This window comes from Cricetulus griseus, chromosome 5, assembly GCF_003668045.3.
Source record: "Cricetulus griseus strain 17A/GY chromosome 5, alternate assembly CriGri-PICRH-1.0, whole genome shotgun sequence".
NCBI classification, from domain to species: domain Eukaryota; kingdom Metazoa; phylum Chordata; class Mammalia; order Rodentia; family Cricetidae; genus Cricetulus; species Cricetulus griseus.
In genome coordinates this window covers 113,194,780-113,216,072 of record NC_048598.1, presented here as the reverse complement: position 1 = coordinate 113,216,072, position 21,293 = coordinate 113,194,780, and the positions used below count along the sequence as shown (strand labels likewise).

Below are 21,293 nucleotides of genomic sequence, written 5' to 3'. Positions count from 1 at the left end.
AGGAAACCATGGAAGGTTTATGAGCTCAGGTGGGACATAGCTAGAGTTGTGCAGTCCTGGGTTACCCAGGCATACAGCATGCACCAGCAAATGACAGTGAAGATCTCTGGAATCTCCTGGGATGAGCTGGTTTATTTCTTTGTATTCTGAAGGCCCTGGGATATAATGCCAGACCAACATCAGGTAGAAAGCACTTGATTAGCAGTCTGTGTAGTTTGAACTTCAGAGCCAAAGAAAGTGCAGCACCTGCCCAATCTAGTTACTTTTCTGTTGTTTGTATGTTGGGTTTGGGGCTTTTTTTTTTTTTTTTTCTTTTGAGACAGGGTCTCATTACAGCCTTGGCTAGATCACAGTCATGATCTGAAAACCATTCCTTGAGACAATTCTGTTTACACAAGGTGAGGATATAAACTGTTCACTCATTCAAAATAGGTATATAGATAAGGGATAGATTTGGAAAATAAAAATTATTACCAACTACTATTCATATCTAAGGGTTTTTTTTTTTTTTTAACCCCCGCTTCAAAAGTCTGGTCCTGAGTCCTAGTCTTAGAAAAATCAAATATTGCTGCTCATCTAAGCCATCACTGATGGAAATGGGCTCTCAAGGTGAATTTGGCTTTTTGTAATTGAGATAACTGAGGTGCAGCAATTACAGCAACTAAGTGGGTTTGCTGACTCCCAGAGTGCCACAAAGCCCTTGAGATTTCTTCTAGACTCTTCTGGGTCATACAATTGTGTATACCGTGGCAAAAAGCTCTGCTAATATCATATATTAACATTAGGTAAAGCCAAGAGACCTTTCTTTTCCTTTTTTGTATATGTGTGTGTGTGCATGTTCATGTATGTTCGCATGTGTGCAGAGAAGCACGTTCACATGTGTGCATGAATATGGAATGCAAATCCTTTTTGCTTGTATGTGGCCCCTTCTACACCTCTGTTGCAAAACTGTTTCTTCTGATACGTAAACATTCATCCTAGTCGGGCGTTGGTGGTGTATGCCTTTAATCCCAGCACTCAGGAGGCAGAGGCAGGTGGATCTCTGTGAGTTTGAGACCAGCCTGGTCTACAAGAGCTAGTCCCAGGACAGCCTCCAAAGCCACAGAGAAACCCGGTCTCGAAAAACCAAAAAAATAAAACAACAACAACAACAACAACAAAAAAAAAAACAAAAAAAAAAACATTCCATCCTGCAGGGAATCTCCTTAAACAGGAAGGTAAATAACTCAAAATAACTTCAGGAAGTCCCGGAAATTGACCAGATTCATCAGGCCCCTCCCTGCCGGTGAGGCACAGCTGCAAAGTTAAGACTCTGGGAGAAAAACTACAAAGACCACTCAAGAACCAGACCAACCGAGGCATGGAAAGGATACCCTTGAACTTGTTGAGCTGCCTGCAGGCTGTGCAGTGTGCTCCAGGTTCCCAGCTTTAGTGAGCCTGCTGTCATCCATGCTGGGGTGGGCTTTGGTGATGCACTTGTTGCCTTTGGGCCATTTCTGCACCAGTGAGTAACCCCTAACCCATACTCCTGCAAATAACGCCAGTAAAACTTAGGCTCACCAAGTTAGAATTTGGTGATATCTGTACTTTGGTCTGCCATAGTCCCTCTCTTGGGTAAGTAAACAAGTGTGTTGGACTCCCCAGGAAAGTTTTGTCCCCAACAATGCCCATGGTGTGGTCCCAGCCTTCAAAGTCTGAGGGTAGCACTAACACTGTATATACAGATCTTGGAAGAGGGGAAAGGCTGTCTATAGGGAGGATTCTGGAAGCTGGCATACATGAGACACTATCTAGACGGTGGGCATGAGCATGGGGGTGAGGGTGGAACAAAAGGCAGGCCAGGGTGTGAGTGGCGGGGGTGGAGGGCGGTAATGGTCGGCTCTAACAGGACGAAGGGAGACAGGACATGGCACTTGCTACTGGCAGTAACCCATACAGCACATCACAAGGTAAAGCCTGATATCCACAGGGTGAGAGCATTGTCTTGTCTTAAGGGCAGTGGGTGGTGGTGGTGACATGGTTATTATGCATTGGGAGGCAAAGGGAATGTTTTCAACAGAAATGTAATCTTTCTTAGTCACCAGGTCTGAAGGCTTAAGGAAGGAGAACAAAGTCCAAGAGTTAAAAGTAAAGATTAACTAGGCGTTTTGGAAAGAGCAGAAAGGTCAAACAGCCTTGCCCACAGTAGATGCCCAGTGCAAGGAAGAGTTCAGGACTGTGGCATACCACAGTGGGAAAGGCCGCTTCTCTGACAGAACCCTCTGCAGTAAAGGAGAGTGACTCAGCGGATGAGAAGGAACACACTCAGGTGCAAACTAGGGTGGTGCTTGAGTCAACCCATCCTTGTAGGGGATCTGGCTTCTCTCTGAAGGGACTCTGGTGTGGCAAGTGTGGCTCTGGCAGGACTTGCCTTCTCCCCCGTTTCCTCTTCCTTGCTAAAAACTGGTAGATTACATTCCTAAAACTAGCCACCAAGATCTATTTCCTTATTTGGCCACTTCCTCCTCCTGAAGCTGAGAACCAAGGTCCAGCTATCAAAGTATTGAAGTTTAAAAAAAAGCCAGCAGTGGCAACAAGCCTTTAATCCCAGCACTGGACCGGGGATTGGGGGTGGGGGGGAGGGAGGTGGGGGGTATGTCGCGGGGGGGGGGGGGAGGCAGATCTCTGTGAGTTCGGAGACCAGCTTGGTCTACAGAGCGAGTGAGCGAGTGCCAGGACAGCCAGGGCTGTTACACAGAAAACCCTATCTCATAAAACAAACAAACAAAAAACAAAAAACAAAAAAAACCCTTACCAAACCAAAGTACTGAAGTTCAGCAATCAAAGCCCCCTTTGGATCACCTAATTAATATACCCAATTAAAATTAAAATCTAACACCGGGTTTTCCTCTTGTACCTTTATAAACTGATATTTGTCTATGGGCCACATCTCTCCCCTCTCTATCCAGAGGCAGTTCTTTGTCCTCCAGGACAAATATTCTTGCCCCCTTGTTCCCTTCCCCTATCTCCTGTCTTTGTCTCTTATTCCCCGCCCTCTGTCCCTGGGGGGAGGGGCAACTAAATTTCCTTTGTGCTGAGAACTTGGTCACAGAGGTCTTGAGTAGATATGGACCTTTTTCCTTTCCCTCTCCCTCCCAGCTCCCTGGGGAGAGCACCTGATCCCAGAGCTGTAGTGTAATGTCAGTCACCAGCTGGATCACAGTTATGTGACCTGAAAGAATAAAAGAAACCACCCACACACATATGTGAGCTGGGGAGCACAATAAAGAGAACTAGCAAGAAAGGGGCGCAGGAGGATGAAACTAAGACAAAACACCATGACACAGGTGTATGAAAACGCCATAATGCAACTAATTACTTTGCATAGCAACTTAATTAAAAATAAAGACCAACACTAAGAAACAGAAATCACCCCTTTTTTTAAAAAAAAAATAAAGGCAGTTTATAAAAACTAGCTAAGGACTCAAACTCTCAGAAGCTAAGATGCAGGAGACTGGGTCCTTCAGCATGCCCTCCTGGGGGAGGGAGGGGCTCCGGAGGCTCCGCCTCTCCCTGAGGCTGTATGAGTTGCTAGGGAGACATTTTCTTCAGTGCTGTAGTCCCTGGTAAGCTGTCCATGTTCCTGTAAGAAGCCCTTTACTCTGCTCATGTAAGTAACCCTTATAAAACTCATTGGGTCACCAAAAGCCAAACCAAAACAAAAAATGACCTGAAAGCAGAAGGTGGGACAAGGAAGGGAATGAACAGGAGTGGGAGGGGAATGAGAATGGGGAGTGAACATGATCTTTAGAATATAAAGAATCCTTAAGTATGTATATGTGGGGTGGAACTATGGCTCGGTGGTTTGGGGCACAGGCTGTTCTTGCAGAAGACCCAGGTTCAATTCCCAGTACTCTTATGATGTCTAACAACCATTTATAACTCCAGTTTCAGGGGATCTGACACCCTCTCTGGCCTCCAAAGTCACTGGGCACACTCGTGGTGTACATAAATACACGTAGGCAGAACACTTGTACGTATAAAATAAAAAAAAAATTAACATGTGATATTGCTGTCACCAAAGAAGCGAATCCTTGTGTTCTGGAAGTTTTATGTGCCTGGTCTCCACCCCCAGAACAAATCTGCATGCTCAACCTTGTGCTATTATGACCTCCACTCTATAGGTGAGGTAGCTAAAAGTCAACAAGGTTAAACAATATGCAGGGAATGACAGAGCTAGTGTAGAGCCCTGGATTGTCCAGGTGATGGCACCATATACGCTTCCTGCTACGAATAAGTAACTGGCCTTATGCCAGAGAAAAGTTAAGAATGATCACATGGCTTTTGCACAGAAATGACAGGTTTGCAGAACTGGCTTTTTCAAAGCAAAGGGGCCAACCCCAAGCAGCTACAGCAACCCATCTCTCCAACAGAAACAAGTGTACCAAGTCTTAAGAGCCCGGCAGAACACCTCAGTGAAGGTGTACTGTATCCTATCAGAGATTTTCTACATGTATATAGACATATTCTAAAACTATGTAGTGATCAATACAGCAAATACGGTGACACAATGTATTTAGTATCCTGCTATTTTTGTTTGTTTGCTTCTTTGTTTGTTTGAGACAGGGGCTTATAGTTTATCTTGGGGTGTCCTGAACCTACTGTATAGGTCAGGCTGTCTTCAAACTCATTACCTCCTGCCTCAAAGACCCCAATGCTAGAATTACAAGAGTGCTCAACAATACTGGATAGTAGCCTTCGGTTTCCCTGAACAATGTTATTGGGATACTTGTCACACCTACACAGCATTTCATTTGACACTTGGTCACACTTCATTTGATACTTGGTATCTGGGCTGTGATTGTTTGCTTTTATTAGTATAAACAGCGCTGCTGGTCAGACATAGTGGTGCACGCCCTTAATCACAGTACTTGGGAGGCAGAGGCAGGTGGATCTCTATGAGTTTGAGACCCGTCTGATCTACAGGGTGAGTTCCAGGAAAGCTATAGTTACATAGTGAAACTAACTAACTAACTAACTAAATAAATAAAATAAGCAGTGTTATTCTACACTCAGAGACACATGCATAATTATTTCTTTGGGATAAACTAATAAAAAGCATGACATTTAACCTGGGATAGATTGTTAGAATATTCCAAAAAGACTTCCCACAGTCTTCCTGAACAAATCCTCACCTCTCCTCTCCCAACAACCAGATGTTTTCAGTCACTTGGGCTTTACCAAGACAATAGACATTATTATTTAACCCTCTGACTTGAAGAGGAGGAATCATTTCTTCCTATCAGTTTGCATTCTCTCCTGTGAAACTTAGTTTCACATTAGCATGTAAGCCAATGACTCTAGCAGGTCAAACTACTCCCCCTCCCAGAAAACCACCAAATCATCCTGTAGGTGAGCAGCTGTGAATGTTGATGGAGGGGCTTATAAGGCCTAGACACCTCTTTCTCCGTACTACCACTATGGCAAGTAGGTGATGTACAAAGTCTCAGATCCAAGAACAAGCTCCAACAAAGCCATACCTCCTAATGCTACTCCTTAAAACATTTAAATATAGAAGCCCTATTGAATATGGTACTGTTCCTATTCAAACCACCTCGGGGACCAAGTTTTCAAACACTCAAACCTATAGGGAACTTTTCTCATCCAAGGCATCACAGTCAGGGACACACACAGGGAGAACCATATGAACACCCACAAAGAAGAATGGCCACTTGCAAGCCAAGGAGTCAGGCCTTTAGGAAAGAAAAAACAATCAACTTTACTGACACCTTGATTTTGGAGAACTGTGAGAAAATACCTTTCTGTTGCTTAAGCCACCCAGCTTGTAGTGTTTTGTTACAGGAGCCCTGGCCAACTAATGCACACTGGTACTCCATAAACGACTAAGGAAAAGTCAACTGTCAACTTCACAGAAAAGACAAGAGAAGCAATGAACATTTTAGGTGCTGCTACCAGACAGGGACAACATGTTAACATTTACTATTCTGTCTGCGACTGTTATCTGCGTTTCCAGATGTGCCACAAGGCGACGACATCGATTTGCTCTTTAGTCTCATGACAGCTAAACTCAAGAGCAATGAATTCTGACTCTCTTCTGGAAGCTTTGCCTCCTGGGCTGTTTGCCATGTTTGTCACTTGACCAAGGTTAAGTTATGAACTCATGCTTTCTTTCCCTTGAAGGAAAATGAAAACCAACTGTCATTTTATTGGTTGTATGTGTGTGTGTGTGGGGGGGGGGTGTTCACAGGAGCCTTTTGAAAACCTGAGAGGGAGAGAGAATGGGAGAAGGAGCTGAAAGTTGAAGCCAGGAGGCTGAGAAAGATTCTCCAGTGTAGAGTTTCAACTCATCTCCAATGGGAAGACGGATTCCAGATCTCTACCCAGGAGGCCCCAGAGACAGTAGAAAGACCCAGACCTGCCCCGTAGTGCATCAGAATCAGAAATGGTGAAGAATCCAACACAGATTAACTTTGAAGTCAAGAGACTTTCTATGGCCAAATATTCGTGATGTCAAATAATGTATTCTGGGAGAGTTTTCACAGTCATTGGTCCTCTATTTTTTACTTTCTGTATGAGTGAACTAAAACCTTAAGAAATGTAGCTGAACGGTGGTGGTGCATGCCTTTAATCCCCGAATTTAGAAGGCAGAGGCATGTGGATCTCTGTGAGTTCAAGGCCAGCCTGATCTACAAAGTGAGTTCCAGGACAGCCAGGGCTGTTACACAGAGAAACCCTTTCTCACAAAACAAACAAATAAAACGAAAAAACGATCAAACAACAACAACAACAACAAAATCAACCAACAAACAATAAAATGTAATCTTTTTTTTTTTTTTTTTTGAGGCAGGTTTAGGGGTCAACTTTAAGAGAGTAATGAAATGAAAGGCAGCTGGGGTGGTTTGAAAGAAAATGGCCCCCAAAGGGAGTAGCACTATTAGGAGGTGTGGCCTTTTTGGAGGAAGTGTGTTATTGTGGGGGCAGGCAGGCTTTGAGGTCTCTTTTGCTAAAGCTTCCTCAATGTGACTGTCAGTTGACTTCTTGTTGCCTCTGAGTCAAGATGTAGACTCTCAGCTCCAGCACCATGTCTGCCTGCAGGCTGCCATGCTTCCTGCCATGATGATAATGGACTGAACCTCTGAAACTGTAATTGAGCCTCCTCAATTAAATGCTTTCATTTATAAGAGTTGCCATAGTCATGGTGTCTTTTCTCAGCAATAGAATCCTTAACTAAGACAGCAGCCTACCAGTCCTCACTCACTAGTCAGTCTCTCAGGGTGTAACATGATTCACCAAATGGGTGAGGTATAAAGTTGGGTTCTGCTCAGGACATCCTAGGCATTGGCATTTGTATTTGTGAAATGCAGAAATTCTACTAGATAATCACTTTTAAGTTCTTGGCTGCCCTGGATCTCACTATATAGACCAGGCTGGCTTTTAACTCATGGTGATCCTCCTGCCTCTGCCTCTGGAATGCTGAGGGTCAAGGTGTGATCACTGTACCTGGCTGAACTTGTAAATCTGCTTTTACTTTAAAGGTCTGTGATACTCAAAGAGGCCAAATGGAAGCCAGGAATGAAAGCATACACCTATAATCCTAGCCTCTAGGAGGACTGCCTTAAGGCTGAGATCAGCCTGGGCTATACAGAAAGACCCTGTTTCAAATAACTTTTTTTTTTTTTTAAAGGAACTAAATGGGCTGGGGATGTAATACAACATGTGTTTAGCATATGTGAACTCCTGGATTCAATTCTAGTACCAAACCAAGCAAAACACTACCAATCACTATGATCATGTGTCCAAATAAAAAGACATTTATTTAGAAAGGTTTTGGTGCTGATTAAATAAAATAATAATAAAAAATCTGAGAAAGGATTATTTAGTAGCCACAGTGGCTTGAGAATGTTATGTCTATAGATATTTCATGAAACTTAACATTTTATTATCTGAAAATAGCCCAGCATGCAATTCTTTCTGATGCCTGAATTTTCTGGAGGCTGGTTTGTATGAGAGCTTTAGTGAGCACATTGTAATTTCATTTCAACCAATTTTGTTATGTTGTTTATCTGGAAAACTACTTAATATTCTAGACACTATCCTTCTCAAGTATATACAGTCACTTATTCAAAAAGTATCTACATTTAAAACTCCCAGGAAAACAATTCAGAATTGCTGGGGTGTAGGTAGTGGCTCATGTCTTTAATGCCAACACTCTGGCGGCAGAGGCAGGCAGATCTTTGTGAGTTCCAGGTCATCCTGGTCTACATAGTGACCTCCAAGATACCCAGGGCTACAACAGAGAACCCTGACTTGAAAATTAAACAAACAAAACTTTCTTTTAAAGTTAGCTTTCCTTTAATTTCTCAGGCTGGAGGCAGGAATATAGTGCTGGCAGTAGACCAGAAAGCAGGTATCTCTACAAAAACATCTTCGGGAGAGCTTCTTAGATCCTGGAACATGATAAGAAGATGTCCAAGTAAAGAGCCCTCCTTAGCCCAAGGCAGGAACAGGTACAGCACTCATCACATGGAACAAAACACACAGAACTTGGTTGGGGAGTTTTACCAGAGTCCCATTCTGGGGCCAGCTAGATGGCTGTCTCTGACCTCTGACATGTGTGCTGTACCAAACATGCCCTTTTCACATCACACACATGCAAATAAACTAAAGAATAAAAGGAACCCCAGTCTGTATACCATGCTTCTCACAGGGAAAGAACTTCATGGGAGGAAATATCTCTTGAATTTCATCTTAATCAGAGGGACTTTGTTATGTGTATGGGGAGGGAAGGTCATTCAGGATTAAGAACAAGAACAGCCACATAGAAATGAACGTTTCTGCAACATAATGGGGGGAACCTGTTTGAAATCCTGTCCCTTTGAAGTACTTTTGACTCTGGTTTTCTCTAACCCTGTCCAGCCCACGGTCCAGGCCACCATTTATCTTGTCTGGATTCTGTCCTGGTGGCTAGTGTAATCCTATCTCAGCCACAGTATTTTCCAAACCTGTTCACATCATTCACAGGTTTCTAACCTTTAATGGATGCTGCTATCAGACATAATTTCAAACATTTTTGTTTTTTGTTTTTTTTTATTTTTTGGGTTTTTTTGTTTTGTTCCTGAGTCAGGTTTCTTTGTGAAACCCTGGCTATCCTGGAACCCACTCTGTAGACCAGGCTGGTGTCAGACTCAGAGATCCGCCTGCCTCTCTGCCTTCTGAATACCTGGATTAAAGGTGTGTGCCACCACCTGGCTATTTTAAACTCCTTAAATGAATTTGTCTCCAAAGTCCTATGTTGTCTGTCCCTGCCTTGAGTTTAGGATCCAGCTTGTCACATAGCCACCACTTACATGTAGCTCTTTAAATTTAAATTAATTAAAATGAAAGATTAAGTTATTCCCCCTAGGCACGCACATCTTAAGTGCTCATTAGCAACATGTGGCCGAAGGCTACTACTGTACAAGACATCGTGGCCCACAGAAGCACTGGCTAGGGATGAATAATCAGTATTGTTTAACCAGAAGAATTGAGTTCTCCGAACTCACTCACTTTCTCTGATTTTTAAAGCCTTCCTTCAAGCTCAGTAAGCTGCTCTGCCTTGAAATGGCTCTCTGGAGAACCCTCCCATGCAATAGTGTTGGAGGCAGCCCTCTTTGCTCTTTGCTTGTAATTTTCCTAACCTTTCCTATCAAAGAAGCTCTCTCATTATAGTTATTTGGATTTTCTTTCAGATATGTCCACAGCCCCCAGGAGACTGCAAGCAGTTTGGAGGCCAAAGCCATTTTTTATGTTGTTCATCCTTATAGAGTCCATCCTGGTCCAGTGGCTAGCACACATATATAGCCCTGTTTGTGGGGTGACTGAATCATTTACTGTGAAATCACATATGTGCTTCATTGTGCAAGTATCAGGGTGTCAACAAACCAGGGTTCATAATTACTTTTTGTTCCATAGACACCTTTGTCAGTCTAGTAAGACCCCCTGAGGGTGGAGCATGCTGTTAATCCCAGTATTCTGAAGGCAGAGGCAAACAGATTTCTGTGAGTTCCAGGCCAGCCAGATCCTATCTAAAAATAAATAAACAAATAAGACCTATTGACTCTTTTTCAGGGCCATGTGCCGACTTTAAGAACAAGAATGTAGGACTTAAAAAGAAACTCATTTATATTGAAATACTAAACATTAAAAATAGATTCCCAAAACTTTTGAAAATGGGTCATGAATATAACAGTAATATTGTGCTAATAGTACCATCAATACAACACTTAATATGGTCTGTAACCATCCTTATTTCCAAGTATCAATGACCCATGATATTTTGAGACCCATTGCTACTAAGAAGTGCTATGGAAACAAACATCTTGTTCTGTTCGTGTGAGGTTTAGTAATGTCAACTTGGCAGGATCTATAGTCACCTTGGACACAAACCCCTGGACATGTTTATAAGGGAGTTAATAGATAAGGTTTCCTGAGGTGGGCAAAACCTATCTTAAGTGCAGGCAGCACCAATCCATGATTGGGGTTTGTGGTAATTTGAATGTAATTGGTCCCTGTAATCTCCATAGGGAGAGTGTGCACTATTAGGAGGTGTGGCTTTCTTGGAGTGGGTGTGGCCTTGTTGGAGGAAGTGTATCACTGTGGGAGCGGGCTTTGAGGTTTCCTATGCTCAGGACACCACCCTGTGTCTTAGTCCATTTTCTGTTGCATGCAAGATGTAGGACTCTCAGCTCCAGCACCATGTCTGCCTTCATGTCACCATGCTCCCTTGCCGTGATGATAATGGACTGAACCTCTGAAACTGTAATGAGCCACCTCAATTAAATGTTTGCTTTTATAGGAGTTACTGTGGCCATGGCATCTCTTCACAGCAATAGAGACCCTAACCAAGACAGGGCTCCAGAGTGAGTACAAAGGGGAAAGCAAATCACAAAGTAGCAGTCACTTCTCTCTGTGTCCTGTTGCACATGCAGCGTGACCAAATGCCTCCCACTTCTGCTCCCCTGACTGCTCCATCATGGACGGTATCCTCCAACTGTGAGTCAAAAGAAATCCTTTCTTCCCTAAGCTGCCTTTGTCGGGAATTTTGTCACAGTGATGAGAAAAGACTAATATAGGAGATGGCTATGTAACATGAACTGTTAATAATGGGTTTGTTGACTACATCCATTATCAGGGAAGATGCTCCTTTCACAACCTCCCTAGAGATTAGGGGCAATGAGGGTGACAGTCACCCATGTTAGTGAATTGATTGCATGGATGCTAAGTGATTCCAAGTATCTACTTCTGATGACCACCTAATGACAATTAAAAGGGACAATTAATACAAGTCTAAAACCCAGACTCCAAAGCCCACAAAGAAGGTTAAACAAAGGTCCACAGGACTCAAGCCCTTAGACCAGATATCACACCCTAGAATGGTGTCCACATTTCTCTGGTCCAAAGAGGATCAGATATCAGTTATCAATTGTAGAAGTCTCCAGCCCAGGAGACAATTAACAAACTCTGCAGCATCCTGCTTAACCTTGCCTGAAGCATACAATCTTTGTCCTGTCCTCTGTAACCACAGAAGTTTTGTAGTCTTGGGGCTTCCAGCCCTACAATTTTCCCTTATAAAAACACCCCTCAGTCGAAAGTGGGTACTCTATTTGTTCCCGAACCAATGGGGTCCTTGCTGCAGCTCATATCCTCAAGTAAATAAAGAAACCTTTGTCCTTGCATTCGTTGAGTCATCTCCTTGTTGGCAGGTTCTTTTGGGATTCCGAAATCTGGGCACAACACTTAGGACTGAGAAAACCCACTGACAAGCCTAGAGGGCAATCTTAATTTTGTTTAACTAACAGATGACTGTGGACACTAATGCCTTCATTACTAAGAGCAAGTACCATGGAAGATAATCACTGCAAAGCACTGCAGGTATCACACACACACACACACACACACACACACACACACACACACACACACACACACACACACACGTCAGGATCAGCACCTAAGCTATTTTAGAAGGATTCAGATGTTCCAGATGCCATTTTGATAATATTTGAAATTCCACATTTTAGCTTTGCTCTTCTTAGATTTTTGCCCCAGACAGATGGCCTAAATCCCGAGAACCAAATGTAATATCATGGCAGTAAGCTTTCTCCCACTCAGCTTCTTTACACTCTGAGATGAATAAAGGGGGCGGGGTGAAATGTGGCTGCTTTGGTCAAAAAACTGGGCAGGACAGTCAGGTTCGGAGACATCCAAAGTCAGGGCACACTGTCCCTGCACCCATGAACCTTCTCATCTTTCTTTTTAATTAAAAGAGTATGGTAAGATTAAATGAATAGTAAAAGCAAGCTAGAACCATCAGGTCCAAAGGAGATTCCAATACCCCAAACTCCAAAAGACAGTCCAAATATCCAGGAATGAGGTCAACCTGGACTCTAGGAGGATTTCTGGTGGTTTGATAAAAATCAGCATTTCTCAGGAATGTGTGAAGACTGTTCCCCAAAGGAGTTTTTCCCTTACCTCTGGCAGAAAGGCCACATGGGTCTCCAATTAACATATACCTGTGGCACCTATCAACATATCAAGGTCCATGCTAGTCTCCAGGCTCCTTTAGTCCCAGTCACAATACTGAGCAGTCATAAACCCCACCATCACACACAGACAACAGCTCAATGTCTGAAAACGTGGAGAGAGACTCTTCTTACCACACTAGTCCCAACTATTCATCCTTTTAATTCTCCCTAGTCCTGGAATTCTGTTTCAATGAACAAAGGCACTTCATTGGAGAGTAAGCTTGCAAATGAGGGCCTTTCAGCCCTTTATTAAAATAATTACTTTATTCCACAAAACTCCGCTGTGGAATGTCAACATGCCAGACATAGTGCTGGAGAAGTAGAAAAAGCTCTTTCTTCCAAGATGGACTCATTCTGGTGGCGGACTCCTAACTCTCTCTTCTCCACCTAATTAACTGCATAAGAGAGGGTTACATTGGGCTCCTGGGAGATGCACACAAAGCAGTGCCAACCCTGTGGAAGGTTCTGTAATTGCTCCTTCCCACAGTTCACTGTATCCCTAACACTGGCCTTTCACAGCACACCAGGCACAGGGCTGGAGCATTGGAAAGAGATGGGTTGAATTACAGTGCTGCCCTCTTTAGCTGTGGGACTATGACCAAACCTCTTTAGGTATATTTCTGCATTTATAACATGGCATAGTAGCATGGGCTTTTAAGACTGTGAAGGCTGGTTATGTGTGTATAAAGTGTGCAGCACATTCCTGCCTGGAGCATAACAGATGTTGTATAAAGAGAAATATTCTTAAGTTGTATGTAAGACCTTCTTTAACAACAAGAAAGAAAATCTGTTTTCAGCCCATCAGTTTTTTGTGGGAAAATAACATCTTTGTTCTCCATGCCTGGTAAATGTAAGGAACTTGTTAGTATCTGTGCTCTGACAAACTCTTGAGCTTCCCTGGAGAGAGTTTCAGACAAAGCAGCCATGGTGGGTGTTTACTGAAGGAGGGGTATTTTCTTAACACCCACGAAAAATTAAAATACAAAATGTGCAGGGTGGTGGCGGTGCACGCTTTTAAACCCAGCACTCAGGAGACAGAGGCAGGTGGATCTCTGTGAGTTCAAGGTCAGCCTGGTCTACAGAGCGAGTTGGCCAGTGCTACACACAGAGAAAATCTGTCTCAGAAACCAAAAAACTGAAACCCCCAAACCAAACCAAACCAAAAAACACCCAAACCAAACCAAACAAACAACTCCTGCCCCCCCCCACACACGCAAAATGCATAACTAATGAACAGCAAACATGACAGAAACAAATGTCAGGTTAAATTTGTGTTTTTTCATGAATGAGAAAACATATGTTATTTGCTTACAAAACTACTCTGCCCCTCCTGAATTTGGAGAAAGGAAACTATCATTCACAAGATTTTAATCATCAGATAGGAGAACTGGCTCAGCAGCTAAAAGTGCTGGCTGCCAAGCATGACAGCCTGAGTTAGCCTGAGTTCAACCCCTTCTGGGTGTGCGTGCGCACACACTAAATAAATAAATATCATTAAAATATTTTAACAATTCAAATTATCTCTGAAATACATAGAGGAAATTTAAAAAACAATAGTGGTTTCACATGCAAATATATATGCTATTGTGTATTAAACGAAAGAATTTAGAAGATACATACTCCTGCCTCTGGAATAACTAAAATTGCTGCAGGCCCATCATGCCCATGGCAATCACTGTTTACCTGGGATTCTGGTCCTGTTTCTAGTTAATGCCCTACGGGCTGCAGTAGTTTTAGGAACAGACAGAGAAGCAAGTTCAACCTTGCAAAGGGACATGCACCTAAGGGTGGGGAAGACACTCACACTCACCTCAACAAAGGACAAGAGAATCTTCCTGACACACTGTCACAAAATGTGGGGCCTTCACAGGCTGGGCGTGGGGATGGTACAGTGGGAAAAAGCACTAGCCAGGCAAGCATTAGAAGCAGTTTGGGTGCCCAGAGCAATTTAAGCGTCAGGCAAGTGCGGTGGCTGCCTGTAATGCCAGGCGAAGCAGAGGATCCTCTGGGCATGCTGCTTACTTAGCTGGAACAGCTGGAATTCGAAAGCTCCATATCCAGAGAGACCCTATGCCTCAATAAATAAAGTAGACATCAACTGAGGAAGATACCCACATCAACTTCCTCAGCCTTTCATGTATGAGCATGTGCGTACACACTCATCCACCTGCATACATAACACACATATGCGCTGTGCGCGTGCCAAGAATTGCAAGAGGGGGAAGAGGATGATGCAGCAAATAAACAGAAAACTTCAAAAGACTTCTATTTATAACTCTTTATCTAACATAAACATTTGTTTCAGAGAGAGAAAAACAAGAGTCCATCTCTGGGGACAGTATCTAGTGGAACTCCACTGCAGCCACTTAAAATGCAAATGAACCATGATCATCCTGTCTACCTTTGTTTTAAAGTCCATGGCTTCACATACAAAGATGTGTATAATTTACATACAAAGGAGGCATAGCAAAGTGCACTTTTACATCTACTGGGTCTAGAAATTAAAACAACAACAGCCCTTCTTAAAAAGGCCAAAAGGTCTAGCAGCTGATGGGACAAAGTTAACAAAGTTAACTCATCTGGGGAGTTCATCACCTATCTGTCTCCGAGTTCTGTTCTTTTCCAACATGTTAGTGAAGACATGTAATTCCAAGTAAAACTTGCTGACTGATGTGTTTTGGGTTTCCATACATTGACATCCGACCAAACAGGATTAACTCAAAGGAAAACTGGATATACGTCTGTGTATAAACACACACATGTTCACGTATGTATATATATACACATTACATACATGTTTCAGAACTTTACATACCATGGATCTGTAGCAGAGGTACCACAGCATGACCTAACCCAAGGGCTCCCAGCATCCTGCTCTATGTTCCTATTGGAACAGAGTTGAGAAATTCTGGACTCTTAAATATGAAGGACATACAGGCATCTAGGATGGTGATAACTTTTGCCTCCATTTAACAGACATTCTAGGCCGACACTACTTAGTTTGTCTAGAACTGTGCATTCTAATCTCCCACTAAAATCTACACTCTTCCTGTGCATAAGCCTAGCACTTAAAGTAGCTTGTAACTACTACAAACATAATTGTGTGTTTCTTCTTCCCTGCTCAGAACAGAGTTCAAAGAAAGAGGCTTGCTTCCATTTCCTTGATCCCCTGGCTGTTTACAAACATGTGCAAACTTGGTGGCATTCTCTGCCTGGTGAAGGTGAGAGGCGTGCCTTTCTTGTCTAGGCAAAGGAGAGCTTGGGGAGACAGGGATGACAGATAAGGGGGGTGCTTTGGAGGCTGTGCTTATTCCTAGTTTTCCTGTCATTTGCCCTGGGGATCTCTAGAGAAATCACCTCTACTCTCCAGCAACCCATCCCTGTAATCTACCAACTCCAGGGAATTTATTTGTTTTTCCGCCTCTAATTATCCCCTTTGGTGAGAAACTGAGAAGAAAGTTTAGGCTGATCACAGAATCCTTCCCTCCACAATTACACTGCAAATCACACTGTCCTGAGAGGCTGCCAAATCCCTGCAGAACTCCTGCAGATGACAGGGAGGAGACTGTGACTCAGCACCCTGCAGCCTACTATCCTGCTGGCTGTGCCTGAGTGCCACAATCCATCTTTACTCAAAGGTGACAACACACAGAATGCCCTCCTGGCTGCTGTAATCACACTTGCTCAGCTGGGGAGAATCCGAGTGAGCTCTCCCATGACTCCAGCTTTTGCTTCCTCGATGAATTCTCTCCTAAAAAGTCTTTCCTTGTGTGTACTATCTGCTTTCTTTGTGTAACATTCCTGGCTGTCCTGGCATCTGCTTTGTAGACCAGGCTGGCCTATCTACCTCTGCCTCCCATGGGCTGGGAGAAGGAGGTCTTCTTGATGATGAACTGTAACACAATTACTGAGAAAAGGAAGATGTTAAAATTACAATTGCTGAGGATGGAGGCACATGCCTTTAATCCCAGCACTTGGGAGGCAGAAGCAGACAGGTATCTGTCTGGTCTACAGAGTGTGTTCAGGGCAGCCAGAGCTACACAGAGAAACCCTGCCTCAAAAAAAAAAAAAAAAAAAAAGTGTGTGTGTGTGTGTGTGTGTGTGTGTGTGTGTGTGTGTGTGTAAACTTTGGAGTCAGATGTGGCTCAGTGGCAGAGCATTTACCTAGCAAGTACAAGGCCCCGAGTTTGACCTTCATATTTTCTTCAGTAAAGGGCCTAATTTGTACCTCTCCAGAGCCATGAGACTATTTGGCAGGGAAAGTTTATCCCTGGTATCAGTTCTTCCAAGTCAGGCATCATGTAAGTTGTTCTATATAAATTGTCTCACCTGGTAAGGTACACACTGCTATTGTTTCTATTTGTCAGATGATGAAATTGAGCTATAGAGATAGCAAAGGTCTTGGGAAGGAGGTGCCTGGTGTAGCTCAGGGGCAGAGCACTTGCCTAGCATGCATGTGGCCCTTTATCTGATCCTTAGTGTCACACACACACACACACACACACACACACACACACACACACACACACAGGCACACACGCACACACTTTCTCTCTTTCTCCCTTCCCCCACTCAGCACTGTAGTTTGAATAAATGTTCCCCATAATCCCATGTAACTACCCGGTTGGTTCTCAGCAGGTGGTATTGTTTGTGGAGGTTATAGATGGTTGCTGGAGGAACTAGGTCACTAGGGGCAGGTCTTGAAATTTACCAGGCCCTGCTTTCTGTCTGTCTGCTTCCTGTTCCACTAAGACATGCAGGTGAGGAGTCCGCACCTCATGCTCTGGAGACCATGAAGCTGCCTGCTTCTATGCCTGGACTACTGGGATGGACTGTGTCCTCTCAAACCACAAGCCCTAAAAACTTCTCCCCCTTAACTTGTTTCTTGTCAGGTATTTGGTCAAAATGATGTGAAAAATAAGAACACACTCATGTACACATGTCTTTGCGCATATATGCATGTATGCAATGTAAGGATTGCTGAAGGGTGTGTGGCTGGTATATGACAGAACCAGGATATGAACCGATGACTGTGGAATCTGAGCATCCATAAATGGTACAACGGGTGTGTGCTTCCTCCATGCGAATGCTTGGGGAGGAAATGGGTGGCAATGAGAAGTGAAGAGGACCCTCAGCCTCCTTCCCTAACAGCCCCAGCTGCTGCAGGTGCCCCCTACCCACAAGATCGTCCCACGGTGGAAATGGAGTTGCTGGGCACAGAGATTAATGCAGTCTGAAGGAATGTTCATGAAAACAAAATGCCATAAAGAACAATGGTTGGTGAAGACATATTCTTCAGCCAACTACGCTGCCGGGCAATTTTATCAGTTTCCAAAACAAATCCTGCCTGAACCTTTGACTTTCCATACAGGACCACTCGTAATGCTTGTAGAATCTACCAGCATACTGTATGAGAGAAAATGTTATCTAAACCTTAAAAAGGACCTACAGACAAACTTCATGAAATTTTTTGAGAAGGAAAACAAAACACTGTGACACCGTGGGTTATCTATGAGAATGGTTTCACCCATAGAGCAACTAGCAGTAATTCTTGTCACTTTCAGAGGAAAACAATCCTTTGGCCAAATAGCACAAATACCAAGAACATACATCTTTCCAGTACCATCCCAAAGAGCCCATGATGCGATGCTTGTTGTCGGATCCATCTTCTACCTGCAACAAAGGCCGGACTTCCACCCTGTGCCTACTGCAAAGTTTGACCATGGGACATTACAGACCTACTCACAGCTCAGTGAAGGCACAATGCTATGGGCATTTGGCTGCAAAATCATTAGCAGTCTGGACACTGTGGCTGAATGCAGATTCTCATTCTGTTTCACCGAACAAGTAATTTCTCCCTGTTGAAATTCACCTTCCTCTTGCTGAGGAGGCAAGATGTGTGGGTGGTGTGATGAAAGATTCAGCCTGGTGAACATTACACACAGCTCAGCAGCAGTTGGAAGAGAGAAATCATTGACAGGGAAACGGTACTTGTGCTAAACTGTCAGACAGCAGCATTTTAAGATATGCCATCAAATGGTTTCCCAATGAGAATCATCGGCCGAGTAACCAGCCAGTCTGTTTATACATTTTCCCTATGCAATTGCAAACCACTGAGGCTGCTAGCTTTCGAACTGGACAACCTCATGCATATTTTATTCTGCAAACAGCTGCCTGTGGGGAAAAGAGGAGCTTAAGGAGGATCAGAGTATGCCAAAAGTGATCCGAAGAGACCTCTAGCATGGGACTCTGGCTTACCAGTAGTGGAGTCAGTCCTGGAAGCTCGGCCGCTTGCCTGCTCCTCAGTGTTGATGAGCTGCAGGTCCGTGTATGAAGGAGCAACACTAGGACTGCTGGTGTCCTCAGAGTGGGTGGTCCAACTGCTCTCGGAGGTCAAAGGGCATCTTCTTAAGGAGTCAAAGGAAGGGCATGTCCAGCAAGGCATGGTCAATGTGAGGGCTGAGAAAATCCAAGAGGATACGATGTAAATAGCTGTTATTCGCTTATGTCTATTGCACTTGCCTTACTTTGATGTCACACAAATCCTGTGCAGCAGCAGCCGTCAGAGAAGGAAAGGAAATACTTGGAATGAGTAGAGAGAAAACGGACTGACCGAGGTCTCACAGGAAGTCACTATCAAAAGCATATCAAAGGGCGGGAGAGATGGATTAATTGGTGTGGTTTGACTGAGAGTGGCCCCCACAGGTTCATATGTTTGAATGCTTGGTCTGGAGTTAGTGGAAAGAACTGTTTGGGAAGGATTGGGAGGCATGGCCCTGGGTGTGACCTTGTTGAAAGAGGTGTATCACTGGGGGTGGGCTTTGAGGTTTAAAAAGACTAGGCCAGGCCCAGAATTAATCCCCTCTCCCCTCTCCTGCTATTTGCAGATGAGATGTGATGTCTCATCTACTGCTTCAGTGCCATGTCTGCCTCCTTTCTGCCATGGTGATCACAGACAAACTTTCTGAAACTGTAAGCATGTCCCCAATGAAATGCTTTCTTTTATAAGAGTTCCCTTTGTCATGATGTCTCTTCACAGCAATAAAACAGTAACTACAACAGTAAAGTGCTTGCTGTTTAAGCACAAGAACCTGAGTTTGATCCTAAACACCCACATAAGAAAACAGGTGGGGTAGCAGGTGCTTGTAATCCCAGCATATAGAGGCAGAGACAGGGGACCTCGGGGGCTTGCCAGTCAGCCAGCCTACTCTGATTAGAATGCTGGGTCCCAGGGGGAGATCTTGTAGTTTCACAAAAACAAGAGGTGGCTCTGTTAATCTGTGGCTTCCTCACATAGAGACATACACATGTATACATACTGCATACATATGACATGAACACATGTATGCATACTGCATACATATGCACATGAGCATACACAAAAACAGATTGAAACTGGGGTCTCAGGACCCTCATATTAAAAAAAATCTAATTAAAGGAGTACAAATAACTTTAGGGCAAAATATAATTTCTAAATTTAGATTTTAGTTTCATTTGGGTCAAACTACAGAATTCTTGCAGTTTCATTTTGATCCAGGCCTTTCCTCCATTTTCAGTAGCATCAGTAAACTTGAGAAAGCTTACTGGTTTTTATTACAAAACCAGAGGCAGAACAAGTTTTGGGTTACGAGCATACACACACACACACACACACACACACACACACACACACACACACACACACACAAACACAAGATGCCTCTGCTTGGCTCAAGTCTGACAATAACTGGAAGTTCTGCACACTGCTGCATACACAATGGAGACGGACTAGGGCTGCTGGCTTGCACAGAACACAAAGAAAATATCTCCTGAAGGGAAATACATAGGGCTCGGCTTTATCTCCTTGGCTCAGCTATTCCAAACGCAGAGAGAGAAAGAGAGAGAGAGAGAGAGAGAGAGAGAGAGAGAGAGAGAGAGAGAGAAGGAGAGAGAGAGTTCCTTTTCTTTTTTAACTAAAACTTCTTAGATATCTTAATTTATTCTTAATTTATTCACTGCCCACCACACGTGCTCTCCACATTGCTGCATAATCACTGTACCATTGCAATTTGACCATCAAGATACTAGAGAGTGAATGGGGAACAAATGCAAACACCTCTTAGTGAGTAGCCATCCAAAGGTCAGGCACCTTTACAAATGTTTTTTGCATTTGATTCATTGATATTAGGAGGCCGGTAGTAGTTCCTTATGCAGGGGCAAACCAGCCCAGAGATTAAGAAACCCGCAAGATCATACAGTCAGTTATCCCAGCTGAAGCACCGAAGCTATAGTGGCAGTGAGAGACAGAAAGGGAAAGTTGAAATTCCAGAAGGAATAGAAGGTGCCAGTGCTTGTGGCAGTATCAAAAGGAAACAAAAGAGAATCTGTGTTCTTTATTTCCGTGGGCATGTATGAAACGCCTGGATCTTTGCACTGAGTGCTCATAGCTCCTTTTCTTTCAAACTATTATCCTTTGGCAAGTCACCTGTGAGCGAGTCTCTCCACAAATGCAAGGCTCCCTTCTACTTACTTATTCAATTTATAGCGTCATCGCTATATGGCCTGCTACATCCCTGTCTTCCACTGGAATTCAAGAGTGCCAGGGAGGAAGGACTTTTGCCCGTTTTGCTCACATCCTAGAATGCTGCTGGCCACAAGGCAGGCCCTCATTACTTGTTGGTTATGTCAGAAGCAGCACCACAAATCATTCTGTAACAGTTTGTATTAAACATAGACCATCAAAACCAGACC

At 43.6% G+C, this 21,293-nt stretch overlaps 1 protein-coding gene across 2 annotated transcripts in view; it reads right to left on the bottom strand.

Moving 5' to 3' along the window:
- Ston2 (stonin 2) overlaps positions 1-21,293 on the bottom strand; it is a 137,587-nt gene that overhangs the window by 57,071 nt on the left and 59,223 nt on the right. For both annotated transcript variants that reach the window (XM_027418645.2, XM_027418646.2), the window contains exon 4: positions 18,822-19,022. In XM_027418645.2, coding sequence (XP_027274446.1) covers positions 18,822-19,022 — 201 coding nt within the window. The remainder of the gene's footprint in view (positions 1-18,821; positions 19,023-21,293) is intronic.